Genomic DNA, 14,447 nt, shown 5'->3' with positions numbered 1-14,447 from the left:
ATGTCACAAATCACAATGCAATACTATAAATAGAATGAGATAACATAAATAGAAAATCTTAACCGGCCAGTCAAGTAAACATTATGAAATATCATGACAATAACCCAATTCAGATACAAAAAGTACAAATATGTTTCATAAATTTCTTTAAATTGTTACAAAAAAAATATTTGGAAAATTGAATAATTTAACATGTCCAAAACAATAAACTAAAAATTACAATTTTGAAGTTTTAGTGACATATTTTCCCAACTCATTTGGAGCAAAGAATGATAAAAGATAAAGGCGAAAGGACCTAAAAAAAATGTCAAAAACTTGTTCTATTCTTATTATTCTTCAGTAGTTTCTTCATCGGGTTTGGTCTCAATTGCAACGGCGGATTCAGCTTCGGCTTGTGTCTCAGCAGTTTCAGCTTCTGGTTTGTCATCTCCTGCTTCGGCTGAGGATGAGGCATTCTTTTTAGCAGCATCCTTAACATGAGTGTAGCTGCCTTTTTCCATGAACAATTGCTGGAAATGGTGCTTGCAGTATAGGATTCCATCAAGAGCAGCATAGGATGAATGTGTAAGAGCACACCCTCCAACTGCACACCTGAAGCATGTCTTGTGGTAGGACTCTCCTTCCATTGTTATCTGTCAATGAAACCAACTCAATTAAAATCTTAAGCTGATGGTTGAAGCCTCATGATATGTTATATACTCTAATACGCCCCCTCACACGAGAATCCTCTGAGCTAGAAGTGTGGATACAACATAGACCCTCCTTGTATCGGGCGTTGAATATGTTTTATGCTCGAAGAAACACTAATAAGGCTAGGGGTATGAGATGGAGGAAACAACACGATACCTTTTCCAACGGATACACGGTCTTATTGCAAGCAGGGCACTTCTCTTGGGTTCCAGAGAAAAAGGAGGAGAGCTTGTTTGGAGTCTTGCTCTGCCCATAGAAAATGACAATGATCAAACAAAATATGACAACTCAAAAATGAGTAAAAAGAAATGTATTTGTGAGATAAACCTACCTGCTCAATTTGCTTGTCCGTCTTTTGTCCTGAGGAGGAAAGCAAGACGACGTAAAATATAAATGTACTCTATATATGAAAACAGTAACACTATGTTTGGATAGCAAATTAGGAAAAAACAAAAGAAAGGGAAGGGCAAAGGAATGAATGAAATGCACATTGTCTGTTTTGAAGGGAAAGGAAGGGAAAAAGAAGGAAAATAAATGTTTTCTCTCAAATCTTTCGACTTTAAGAGTTATTGTATTGTTAACAAAAATTTTCCATGTTATCCAAACAAGGGATCCTCGTTCCTTCTAATTCCTTCACTTTCTTTCTCTCCATTTCTCTCTATTAAAACACAATGAAAGTGAGATCCTACACAAAAATCAATTATAAATCAAATACCTGTTTGAAAGTTCTTACGGAAATCCCCGGATTCTTTGAAAAGTTGTTCAAAGTGAGTTTTGCAGTAGAGGACTCCATCCATTGACGAATAGTTGCTCATCTGTCAGATAACCGAACCATCAATGTTCATGATTTATGATATTGTCATTTATAGTAAACTAAATTATATGTTCTAGAAAGAAATCTCATATTTAGAAATATCTGAAGACCAAAATTATCAAATGAAATCTGGGATTTCATACAGAAAAGTAACAAACGTATTCTTCCCTTCCATTTATTAAAATTTTTTAAGATATGACTCCTTGTAACATAATTTGTAGGCTACTTTGTCTTTCTGAATTCGGAATTCGCTCAAAATTGTTGAAAAAAATCCAAACACCGATCATAACTCACTTTTTTCAATTTGCAGTGTGATAAAATTGTTAACGGGCTTATACACAACAAGAACTGCATAAGAGTATAATTGGCTACACATAAACCCGATAAAGTTCCATCCTAAAACCAATTGGTATTGGTGTTAGGAGAAGTAACCCATCAAGTATATGTTAGTTAACTCTCTCTAATTCGTCGATGCGGGATTATATGTGGGTTATTTTCCAACACGTTGTGATTAACGAATCATCATGTGACAAGACATGACATAAAAGAGAAGAAAAAGAACATACCACAAGAGTGCCTTTGCAATGGCTGCATTTGAAACAAGATTTGTGGAAAGTTGCTCCATCAGCTGATAACAAATCAACAAAGTAAACAGTCTTGTCACAAGCCTTGCATTTATCAAGAGTTCCTGTGAATGCCATTTTTGTCTTTCTTTTTTTGCAAAAATATATTTTCTTTTTTTCAAAATAAATTTAAAAACAAACACTAATCAACAATGAATAATTAGAAAACTTATTGAATCCCTTAAACACAAAAAGATGAACGTGAGAGATCGGGATTCTCAAAGCCAACGCCTAGCCGCACCCTTGATATGGACTATTGATCAGTTTGAACAAAGTCTCCGATTTGATCAAACGAAAACAAATTTATACATAATTTATGATTTACTAAATTTATTAATTCCCTAGAAAATATGGTTTTCCATACGATATCCAAAAATTATGAGGTGAGAATTTGAAGGTAAATGCTCTAAATGTGGAAGATAATGAAGAAATGAAGGGTAATCTGACATTTTCTAAAAAAAGCAAATAAAAACTAACAGATTTTATTTATGTTGTGTTTTGAGTTTTGACAGGTTTTCTGGTTGACTTATTGTAGAAAATTAAAACTGAAATAGATTTTCTTTTTCTACTCATCAAGAATAAATAGAATATAAATAAATCCATCTTATTTGAAGACAAGATCTTCACTTACAGGGGCAAAATCAAGAATGTTCCCTGTTCAAATAGAGGGCTCAAAATCTATAAAATGACCTTTTCTAAGAGCCGGCCAAATATTTATTTTGGAGGCAATTCTTACAATATAAAGTTGAATGATTTAAGTAACATATTTCGAAAATTATGAATAATATTTAGTGGCTCAAGGAAAAATATTGGACTTCAATTAATTTTATCAAAAAAAATGCTAATGTAGGAACTCATAGATGTCAAATTGCGGAATACTACAACTTTAAAAGATCTATGACACAAGAAAACATGTATATTATATTATATTATATTATATAAATAAAAAAACGTAAGTTAAGAATTAAAAACCTTCAATTTGCGACTTGTAAGACAATGTAGGGATTGAGTACTACAAAGTACTATCGGCTTAGATATTATCATATTAGACATATCTAATTAGTCTACTTAGATTTAGATCAATGGTGTGCTAGCACCGAGAAAATAACGAAAGAAGAAGGAAAATGTTACGGTTTTTTTTTCTCTTTTTTCTCTAAGTTGACCACAAGGCCTATTTACAACAAAAAGGTCAAAATCCTATTTGAAAAACACTTTTTCAAATAAATCCTAATATTTGACTATTAAGGGTAATTGAGTATTTTCACCTTATTGTTATTTACCTGGTCAAAATTAATCTTTTATCTATATTGACAGAGCGATCTTTTAAGATTATACATTTAAGTCTATATGGTCTATTCTTATTAGTCCAAAATGTACGTGATTCTCTTGCAAGCAACATCCGCATATTGAATGTACAACTTATATCTCTATATCAATCTTATACGTATTTAATATAAATTATTAGATTGATTTTCGGATATAATCCTTCAACTAATATGTCTCTTAGCACTATCGACTTAAAGATCAAAAATTTGCTGAAACATAAACACTTACTTGCACCATTCGGAGAGCTAAAGATAAATCAAAACCTGCCACAAGAGATAATAGTCTCAGAACTTAAATCAGCAACCAAGGATGATAGGCAAGCTACACTTTGAGCAAATAAAAGTAAGTACAGGCTAATAGGAGAATAAATGAAGCATAATTGATTAAACCTTAGCATATTGCCTTCTGCCTTTGGACAAAATAAAAGTAAGTACAGGCTAATAGGAACATTCAATAATATACATCGAGGATGTACCCGACCTGTGCGGAATACCGGGGTGATGATCATGTAGAAAACTAGTAAGTAGAAATCAGCATTCAGCAGTGCATTTGAACATAAATCAAATATAGTGAATACTTTTGAATAAGCAAATGTAACAATTCAAATCAAATAAGTTATGTTTTTGCATAATATAACAAATAAAACGACGGGAAACAACTTCAGATTCTTTGTTGGTTAAGGCAACACAACTAACTGGGATAGTATGATATCTGATATGGTCTTTCCATGCCGATCAATCCTTCGAGAGCAGTTGACACCACCATCAAGAATATTTCGAACCACAACGTTCAATGAATGGATGCCCTTAACCTCATAAATCTCCACTTTAACATTTTCTTCAACCCATTTATCCCTCTTTGCAATGGCATCTGGGTATGAAAATGAAGAAGGGTTCAAAAGAGGAGCTAACACTTCTTGAACCCATTGAGGAGTTATTATCATCTGTAGCCTCTCGATATCTTGGGGGAAATGGGGGATGATGGAAAAGTTCATGTCATTTCCTTTATCTCCGACTCTGCTATGTGCAACTTCATATAGGGGAATTTTCTGGCCTGATGGTGCAGGACATCTTGGATAGGAACTCGGTAGAGTTTCTGGGTTCTGATCGGACAAATCCATGCGCCCATCAGACAATGAGGTTGGTTTGGCTGAAATGGATGGTTCCAATCCGTTTGCGTCGTTGCGATCCTGGTTAAATGTAGAAGCTGTGTGTGTGCTCCTAGCACCAACATGCCAGAAGATAGACTCACGTCCAACCTAAAAAAGTTTTCATGTCAGTTCATAACTTACGCTGTTGGAGACACAAGCATATAATTCTCAGCTGACGGAAAATATAAGTGAGTATCAAATGTGTTTGGTTCAAACAAAATTCATTTTGGAGTTTTCAACAGAATGTTATAATAGAATTAAAAATAGATACGGGTAAATCAAAGTTCAAGCCTCATTTCGATGTGATTGGTCTTCGGTAGAAAAAATTTCGACAAGAAAGGGAAATGAAGAGAACGGATAGAAAGGAAGGAGGGGGTAGAAAGACGAAGAAAGGGTTATGGTGGAATATTTGCGGGATATTACACATGATAGCAGCACTATTGTGCTAAAAGCCAGTGATAAGGCTTTTTTCGTACACATGATAGCATTAAAACTGATGTTAATTCAGTTTCAATGCTACCATTTTACGAAAAAAGGAAAGTTATACCTCAGACTTTTAACACGATAGTGATGCTATCATGTGAAATATTCAAATATTTTTCACTCTTAACCAATAATATATGCTCTTGTGCACTGTCACATGATTCACTAATCTTCTTGCGAATCACAAATCAAAAAAGTGAATTATGGTCGGTTATTGTGCTCTTTTAGGGTCATTTTGAGCAAACTGTGATTCAAAAATAGAATCAACTGGCAAATGATGTTACAATGCTCTCGTGCGAAATCATTTTCAACTAAAGAAAAGTTAATTTCACCCCTTGAGAAGCCAACCGAAGAAAAAAAAAGGGAGGGAAAGTTGGTCTTCCAACAAATTATTCTTGCAAAACCAAACACACCCTCAAAGCAGAAAATTAAAATAAAAAACTCGAGAAAGGAGGCATACCAGTTGCTTTTCCAGAAGCATCTCCTTTTTGTGTCCAGTACTGCATTAGAAGAGAAAGTAAGCAGAAGAATTACACGATCGACATCAATTAGAGAACAACGATAGATATTCGGAGTGACACAAAACTGCGAGTTTGAAGATAAAGTTTTGCAGAAACAACAGAGAAGTATATGTCAAACAGTCGATGTTGCGTTTAGCTGAATTTATAAACTTCATCTGATGAAAAGTAATAAATCAAGCCAACGGGGGTTATTTACCTAATACCACCGCCACCTGCAGGCCCATTTGTATAAAGAGCAGTGAACTCTCTAACAAATTTGATTGCATGTTCCTCGGCCGCAAATAGCCCATCCATGCGTAGCCTTATGTCCCGGCACCCAGACGACATATATGTAATACTTTGACTGCAGGCTGCTTTCAGGCTATCAAGACCAATGATGTACGAAACTATGTGGCTATTTATGCCTGGATATGATTCTTCAATCCAAGACCTAACCTGAAACAAATTCAACCCATAGCTCAATTGTCGAAGACTTAAAACTGTCGAACTTACAGCAATACTTCGGTCATGTCGAGAAAAAATACACTATACTGCAAAGAGAGCTGAAAAGTTACGAGCGATAAGTATCAAAGAGACGGAAAACAGTATTTTCACCAGATATTCAGCAGCTCTTGCACGTTTTACACATTCGTAACCTCCATAGGATATCTCTCCCCACCCTTTCCATCCAGATTCCTGAATTTTCACATTAAAGGCGTTGATAAATATATAAAGAAAGCAGCTGCTAAAAAATCAAAAATTACAGTATACAATGCCTCTGAAAGAAAAAAGCTACCAGCTTGAGGAAAAGAACTACATAATCATGGTATGGGGCCAGGAGATCACAAAACAGCCGTGTCAAAAGGAAAAATAATTTTCTTCATTTTGCCATTTTTATTATCCTAATCAAATCTTCCTCTTACTAAATTGAAAAAGTTTATATTCCCCCCTCTTCTCCTCATGTGAAAAGAGAAATTAGCCTCCGTTTTCCCGAACTACTTTTTTTCATCCATCGCATCTACCTTTTTATTTCTCATGATTCCGAATTTCCAACACTTTCTCTAAATACTTCTCATATAGCAATATATTATAAAATTTATATTTGATTCAAATATGGCATGCAAATGGTTCACAACCTACTAATTCTCACAAGAGGGCTCCCCAAGACTAATATTGTGTTTGAATAAAGATAATTGGAGGGAAAGGAAGGGGAGGGATTTGAAAGGATGAAAGATCTATTGTTTGGACAACAAAAATGGAGGGAGGGATTTGAAGGGGAGAGGTTTGAAGGGAAACATGGACAAATTTTGTTAAGAATACAATATCTCCTAAAGTGGAAAAATTTAAAGGGAAACACCCATTTTACTTCCTTTTCCCTCACCTTCTCTTCTAAACAAACAAGGAGCACTCTCCCTCCTTACCCCTCAGCTAGCCCTTCGCCCCTTCCTTCTCTTCCCCTTCCCTTCCTTTCAATTCTCTCCTAATTTGCTATCCAAACATAGTATAAGTGAAAGACTAGAAGATCAAACAGAAGCGGAGAAAATACTTGTCAGTTTCCTACTTTTGTTGTTATTAAGTTAGCAACTTTTCAGGAATCACTCCTAAAATAACTAAGAAAAACTGAAGAGGACATGTATCACAATGTATCATATCAAGTACAAAAAATTAAGGCACATGATATATCTTCATTACAGTGATGGTCGTGATATTACATCAGAAAGATAGGCATCTTCCATACCTTTGGCACTAGCTGCAGGAGTTTCTCCGGAGTAGATACAGCTGAGGGTTTTGCTCCAGTGCACAGGATCTTGTTGCTGGACAAGGGTTTGAATTTTACATCACGAATATCTAAGACCTGCGTGAAATGAAGAACATGTTTTGTAATCAACTATTTTCAATCATTAATATCATCGAGAAGAAGTACCAGCTCACCACATCAGGAGTGACATAACAACTTGGATCCGTAATCTCGTAGAGAAGCTGCTGAGAACAAGTACTTATGTTCAGAACACCAACGCTACCCTCAGCCTTGGCCACACATATTTCTCCCTGGTAACTGATTTCAGCGAACGGAAGTGGTAAATTTAAAAGACAATGAAAAGACATATCTCTGTGTTTGTCCCCTATACAAGAAAAATACATATTCTGAAGTTAGATAGAGATAGCATTTACAGCAACAAGAACTTAGCCGCGGAGAGCATAATAACCTGGATGTGCATAATAACCACCAGTCAGCTGACCACCACACTCTAAAAGGTGGCCTGCTAAAGCTCCTTGTGCTAGCTGCTCTACATCATCCCAGTTCCAGCCCAATTCATAAACCTGTTAATCAAGCATAAACAGTTATATGATATCTTTGTAATGATCAAAAGAGGACATACAAAAGAGTAATCAACACTAAGGGTCCGCTTGGATTGAGTGTAAAGATTTAAGGGGTAAATAAAAGTCAAAGTAGGAAAATAAAGTTAGATAGATAATTAAAGGAATTTGATTACAGAGAGATGGAAGAACTGGTTAGAAAATATGGAAAATGGATAAAATAACAATTGGTTCCCTCATTTTGGGGTATAAATTAACTCTAGGGGAGGGTGGGGGATTCTTTTCCTCCAAATGAGGGAAATTATCCTCCTTTTTTATTCATTTTGACTTACTCTTATTTTACCTCTTTCATGTTATTTTAATCACTTTATTCGCATTTCTAATTACCTTTGTTCCATTATTTTAACTTTTTTACCTCCTTAAATATTTACACTCAATTCAAGCGAGTCCTAACAAGGAATATATCCCCAATATGTTAGTTCCTCTTCCTTCCCTTTGGAAAGGCATCCTAGACAGACAAAGTCTTGGCTTTAGTTAAAAATCACAATTAAAGCTAAAATCAAGCAGTCAAAATCCTTGAAAGTTGCATGCAGACAAAATCCATTACCATTGGAGCTAAGAATAAGGCAGCATCTGCTACACGACTGGTAATGACAACATTTGGCTTGTATAACTCAAGACATCTGACAATAGGGGCAGCTCCTAGATATGTGCTAATACCCTTCAACAATAAGGTGAGCAAATATTAATAATAGCAGAGAAATTCTTATTGCAAGCAAAAATGAAATGCCAAGTTTAAGACACTACTACAGATAGATGCCACGAAATAAATTGTTGAAAGCAACAACTTATGCAGGGTATCAGTCTCTTACACCATCCATGACAAAAGATATGTTATGTGAGGATCTCGGCCCTGAATTGTAGAAAAGGGAATCCAAAGTGGATTTTGTAAGCTTCAAAGATTTCAAATCTCCACATTAGCAAAAGGGGACATGACCAACAAAGAATGAAAAAATAATCAATACCTGGATCTTTGAAGGCAACTTCATGTGCAACAGCAACTGTGACGCTTAGCCCCATGTTACTTGCAGTTTCAAGGACCTTATGTTGAGCGCCAATTGTGTCCACTATGCATAAAAATGAACAAATTAGACAAATGAATGGTAAGATAATTTCATTTTCTTTTAAACAAATACACAAAAACAAACCAAAGGGGAAAAAGATCTCTCACTTGCACCCATATTTGTAATAATGCATGTTCCTCTTTCCATAGCCAGAGGCAAGAGCAACTGCATCCACTCCGAAACTGCACGTATGTATAAAATAAAATTGAATTAAAGTTAATGTCAAATCGGATTCACAAAGCCTATAAAACCTAGAGGAAAGTAGCCAATAAATACAGAAAAACATACTGCGTGGGTCATAACCATCTCCCCCAGACATCATCTCCTTGTACCGGTCGGCTAGAGTGCGCTCAGCAAGACATTCAAGTACAATATAGTTAAGCTCTTTTACACTTTGAAGCAACTTAAAAGCTGCCCTTGGTCTGTCACCAGAAAAGCCAGCTCCACAACCAATATATACTTTATCCCGCCTCCTTATAGGATTAACTCTCTGAAGCAAAACCGAACATGATAGCATCAGTCTGTGACATCATTTACATCAATGCAATTACACTATAGATGCAAAACTAACCAGTTTGATCAGACAATCATCAAAAGCATCTGCACCTTGAATTTCATGGTTCCCCATCTTGCCTGAGTTATGCAACTGCAAACAATTAACAGGAACAAAATAAATTCAACAAATATAAACAAGACACAATACCACCAAAGTTCATATAAGTTAGTTCAAGATACAATTGGATCAGCAAATGAACTTACTTCAATTCACATCAGTACAAAAAAGTTCAGTATAGCTCAGTTTTGCATAAATACGGTACAAATATAACTGATTGTGTTGTATTCGATAAATTTATTATTGGGCTTGTACACAACAAGACCCGCATAAAAGGAGAGTTGACTGCACATAAACCCGATGAGGTTCCATCCTAAAACCAATTGGTAATAGGAGTAGCCCATCAAGCCTCTCTTTAATTCTTCCATGTAGGATCACAATTCACACGTCGTGTTATTTTCCAACAATATTACTCAAATACTCCTACTCACCCCACATGTCTCATGTTGGAGTGTTGGATCATTCAACAAGAGAACACACTTAGAAACTCTAAAATCCTCTGAGAAAAGTAGTTTTGGGTATATTATTTCGTATCACACATTCGGATCCTTCGATCCTTCATCGCGTCTGCCATGATACATACAAGCTTAAATAACATACAGATTATGCACTTGTTCATCCTTACTAATTTGACCCTTAATTCTTTCTTCATTAATCTATTCAAAACCCTGGCTATCTATGAATTAAATTTTATCTATTTAGATTCTTTTACACCTAAGATGAAGTGTCAAAGAGTCAATATCAAAGTGTGGAGGATTAGGAGCAATGTCACACGATATGCTCACAAATTGAAAAAAGCGAATTATAGTCGGTTTTAGGCTAATTTTCAACCATTTTGAGTGAAACGAGAATTCAGAAGGCGAACCAACTAGCAAAATTTATTTCACTAATCGGGAGCTTAAGATGAAATGAAACTCTAACGTAACATAGCTTCTTCCCATTCACCAATCAACTCTTCCACCACTCAAATGACTGAATAGGGAAAATGGCATGACTTAAAAGGAAAAATTTAGACAATGTTGGTTCCTGATAATACTAACTCAATCAGAAACCTATTGAATTCTACAGTATCCACATGATCCAATTACACAGTTACAAGGTCAATATGTATAAAGCTTACTGCTTACCTATAATGCACTTCTCATTTAAATATTTCATTTTAAATTATGGATTTCAATTACTGCTTACCTATAATGCACTACTTATTGAATTTTACGGTATATATTTCATTTTAAATTATGGATTATCAAATCATATATGAAGAATTTGAGAACGACAAGGTTTGGATAGTTATTCTCAAATTCTCAATTTTAACTACTTTAAAAATAATGATGGAATTTGATCCAAATCCAAATTTAAAAATTTTCATTTGCCAAACAATAAATTTAAGTCAATTTTGATATTTCAAATAAAATCATCATTCTCAAACATAGCATTACAGAAATTGGAAAATTAGAAATATTTTTCACGGAACTTAACCATCAAAAATAAAGAACTTACCTGTTCCAGAGTTCCAGAATTCCCTCTTTCCTACCATTTGATGGAGAAGTGACTGTTTGCTTGGGTGTAACATGGACTTCTACGGTACTAATAGTTGGGGCAAGGTAGTAGAGTTGGTAATTAAAACAAAAATAAGTAGGTAATGAGCTTTTTTTTCTTTTTAGTATTAAAATCGGAAAAGGATTTGTAAGGAGACAAAATAGAAAAAAAAATAACTTGTAAGAGACAAATAACTTAACCAAATCGTTACCAAATGCTCTATCAAATTTTTATACTATATTTATTGTAGTGGCTGCTCTTACACGAGATCATCTCTATTTCATTTAAGAATTTGTGTTTTTATAGTAAGTTTTGACAAAATTAATGTGCATCACTTTTATAATTGATAAGTCTTTTTTATTCACAAATCACAATGAGATCCTTATGACGATTGTGCAGAAAATAAAAATGTGAGTTTTTGATAAAAAGAAAATCAATTATTTATCGGACAATAAAGTCAAATTGAAAAGGGATGAGAAGCTTAAGTGGAAATTTGTTAGTGCAGATTATTCTAACGTGCTCTAAGTCTACATAAGAATTACTCATTTTAATAAAGATTTTTTACTTGAAACTTTAAAATTTGTGGTAGACAACAAAATAACTCAACATGACCCCACAAAAAAACATAAGTCTTTTTTAGCGTATTTTGGCTTCACTGGGCTTATCCAAGAAAATATCAAAAAATATCACCCATACTAAGATTGTTCCCCACCAAATATGCTTAACTTTGGGGTTCTTAATTAGCAAATGAGCTCGCTTCAAAAGAAAATGAACTTTGTTCATATGGTTAGTTAGTCTATTAATTCTTTTGAAGCTCAACCCAAGCTATCACACTCACCCCTACTTAAGAATGCAACGTCCTCGATGCACCTTAGTTTCAAGATCTTTTCCCGACTAGTTGCACTGAATATACTATCGGTCACGATCACAAGGTCACTCTTATACCACTTGTAAGTTGTAACATTTAGGCTCCACCGGATTGTCGATGACTACCCATGACGGCTATAAATTGGTCTAACAAACCAACACAAGTCTTTAATACACTTAGACATTACTCGTGCGCACCAGATAAAACTTCTTATAAAGTCACCAATCCAAAGATTGTCTCGTATCAAACATATTTAACTTTAAAATTCGTTACAAATAACCTTCTTTAAAAAGAAAATAAACCTCAATAACAACTATGTTAAACGTTTGTTGTCCTCTACCGAAGGAAATGGGAAAAAGTGAAAAAAATAAGACATTTGAACAACTTATTTTCCAAAATTAGCTTCGTGAAAACTTATTTTCCAAAATAAGCGTCCATACATCCAGACCAGAGCTTTGGATAAGTCGCTGTTAGTAACAGCGAAAGAAGGAAAAAAAAATTTTAATTGCCTAAATCGCTGTTAGTAACAGCGACTTAAGGAGTTAAACAGTCAACTCCTTCAGTCGCTGTTACTAACAGCGACTTAGGTCCTTTAATTTTTTTTTTTTTTACGAAGTAAAGTAGCCGTTGTTAATTAGAAAAATAGCCGTTAGGAACTTGAAAATAGCCGTTGTAATGATGTTCTATAAATAGCTCCTTCATTTCCCATACTTCATTATATCAATTCTACATCATTCTTCTTCTCTTAATTTCTAAAGGTAACATTATTTATTATGTTAGTTTTACTTTTAATTTTTAAATGTTAATATAATTTTTGAAAGTTCATTTACGTTACTATATTATATGTATTATGTAGATGTCAAAGGAGCATTGTATTGAAGAGCTTTGTGATTGTGGTTATGAAGTTGAGATTAATACAGATTGGAGCGACTTTGATCCAGGGCGTGAATTTGTTGCTTGCCCTTTCTACTTGGTTGACGGATTAGGATGCACATACTTTAGATGGATTGCTCCGGAGGGTACGAAATGGCAGAGAGAGTTAATAATACGGCTTGAAAAGGAAAAAAAGAGCTCAAAGATGAGGTATTTAATCTAAAGAGACAAATGGATGATATGGCGCATAGGAAAGAAGAGACTGAAAGGATTATGAGAAAGTTTAAGAAGCCTTCTTAGTTAGCGACGGTAGTTTAACTTAACGAATGAAGTATGTAATTTGATATGAATTTGTTGAACATGATTGCAATTGTGTTGAATGTCCGATAGCAACATCCCTATTTGAATATGATTGGTTGTTTGTTTTTGATTAAATTCATACTACATTCTTGGCGGAATGATTCATCGCCGAAAAGTCTGAGTACTTAACATCAAGGCAACGATAATAAACGTTTGCTAATATGATTAAAATATATACATGTACACATATATTACAAAGTATACACAAAAGTCAATATGTTACAAATTCTGAATATGTACAAGTGTTGAATATATACAAAATGTCACTAATCTTCAAAATATACAAAAACTATTGTAATGCTAATCCTCCTCCTATACCCTATCTAATTGTGACGGTTTACGACGCCTCCTACGATAGTAAGATGCAGTCGCATGACGCTCGGGTAGGGGAAGGGATTGATAGTGTGATGATGTGGCACCCTGTGAGGACTCGGCACCGTAGTCCGGGCACGTTAAGTCAACCTCCTCAAGATGAACGTCGGCATGATGAGGAGATGAACCGCACTCGTACATAGTGGTGTCGGGCGCAGTCAATTCCGGAATGAATTGTTGAAACTGCGTCCCTTGGAGTATGCTTTGGGCAATCTCCCGTACGGGCTCCTCTTGGGAGGAGCTGATGAATGATGCAATGCCCTGTGCCTGCAGTAAGACTTAAGTATTAATGAAATGTTTAAAGTGTAAGTTGTATGGATAATAATCAATGTTGAAGAATACTTACAAAGTGTGTCATCGTCGGTGCTGCGGGAGTGTACTGGGATGCCGCCATGATAGCTCGTGGTGTCATCCATCGACGAGTAATGGAGAGGAACCACGACATGTAATCCGCCGTAGTAGGTGCGCCTGCAGCGTCGATCGGCGCACCTTGGGCCAGTAGCTCTAGCCTGTTCTCCCAACGAGCGACATGGCGCCAGTTGACCTCTAGCCAGTTCTTGGGTTCCCGACCCTTGCGAGAGTGGTGGAGCTCCGCTTCTATGTCACATGGAGGCGGGATGCCTTGTACCATCCCAAATTGGCGCAGTACGCACTCAGGGAGATGAACTTCGACTATGTCGAAGCAGATCAGAGGTACAAATGCTCTCCACGCCCCTGACAATATGCCCGAGTGCTGAGGCAATGCAGCGTATGCCTCAGGGGGGTAAGGGTCCCATAGAAAATAAACGTGAAA

The 14,447-nt window shown here is 35.5% G+C and overlaps 2 protein-coding genes across 2 annotated transcripts; both read right to left on the bottom strand.

Moving 5' to 3' along the window:
• Nucleotides 1-116: 116 nt before the first annotated feature.
• On the bottom strand, nucleotides 117-3,675 carry LOC130810395 (LIM domain-containing protein PLIM2c-like). The gene is made up of 5 exons (XM_057676438.1): nucleotides 2,071-3,675; nucleotides 1,406-1,505; nucleotides 1,022-1,050; nucleotides 847-936; nucleotides 117-632 (listed from the first exon to the last, which is right to left on the bottom strand). Exons 1-5 carry the CDS (start codon nucleotides 2,203-2,205, stop codon nucleotides 330-332), a joined length of 657 nt encoding a protein of 218 aa, XP_057532421.1. The 5' UTR covers nucleotides 2,206-3,675; the 3' UTR covers nucleotides 117-329.
• Nucleotides 1,405-11,380, bottom strand: LOC130810394 (uncharacterized). Its single transcript, XM_057676436.1, has 16 exons — nucleotides 11,143-11,380; nucleotides 9,601-9,675; nucleotides 9,318-9,519; nucleotides 9,137-9,211; nucleotides 8,931-9,032; nucleotides 8,778-8,818; nucleotides 8,513-8,626; nucleotides 7,794-7,908; nucleotides 7,519-7,709; nucleotides 7,325-7,441; nucleotides 6,202-6,282; nucleotides 5,804-6,042; nucleotides 5,547-5,586; nucleotides 3,682-4,711; nucleotides 2,071-2,132; nucleotides 1,405-1,505 (listed from the first exon to the last, which is right to left on the bottom strand). Exons 2-14 carry the CDS (start codon nucleotides 9,655-9,657, stop codon nucleotides 4,130-4,132), a joined length of 1,956 nt encoding a protein of 651 aa, XP_057532419.1. The 5' UTR covers nucleotides 9,658-9,675; nucleotides 11,143-11,380; the 3' UTR covers nucleotides 1,405-1,505; nucleotides 2,071-2,132; nucleotides 3,682-4,129.
• Between the last annotated feature and the right edge of the window lie 3,067 nt (nucleotides 11,381-14,447).

Source organism: Amaranthus tricolor, chromosome 4 (assembly GCF_026212465.1).
Source record: "Amaranthus tricolor cultivar Red isolate AtriRed21 chromosome 4, ASM2621246v1, whole genome shotgun sequence".
Classification (NCBI taxonomy): Eukaryota; Viridiplantae; Streptophyta; class Magnoliopsida; order Caryophyllales; family Amaranthaceae; genus Amaranthus; species Amaranthus tricolor.
The sequence above is the reverse complement of the archived record's forward strand: the minus strand, read 5'-3'. Positions and strand labels throughout refer to the sequence as shown.

Bases quoted from the DNA above. Each gene is read 5' to 3' on its own strand.
- LOC130810395 (XM_057676438.1), bottom strand. From the start codon at position 2,205: ATGGCATTCACAGGAACTCTTGATAAATGCAAGGCTTGTGACAAGACT. The intron at 1,051-1,405 runs GTATTTGATTTA...TTTCCTCCTCAG, and splicing joins CCGTAAGAACTTTCAAACAG to GACAAAAGACGGACAAGCAA. The intron at 633-846 runs GTATCGTGTTGT...TTTCATTGACAG, and splicing joins CCGTGTATCCGTTGGAAAAG to ATAACAATGGAAGGAGAGTC.
- LOC130810394 (XM_057676436.1), bottom strand. From the start codon at position 9,657: ATGGGGAACCATGAAATTCAAGGTGCAGATGCTTTTGATGATTGTCTG. The intron at 7,442-7,518 runs GTGAGCTGGTAC...CATTTCACGCAG, and splicing joins GTTATGTCACTCCTGATGTG to GTCTTAGATATTCGTGATGT. The intron at 6,043-6,201 runs GTGAAAATACTG...AATTTGTTTCAG, and splicing joins CAAGAGCTGCTGAATATCTG to GTTAGGTCTTGGATTGAAGA.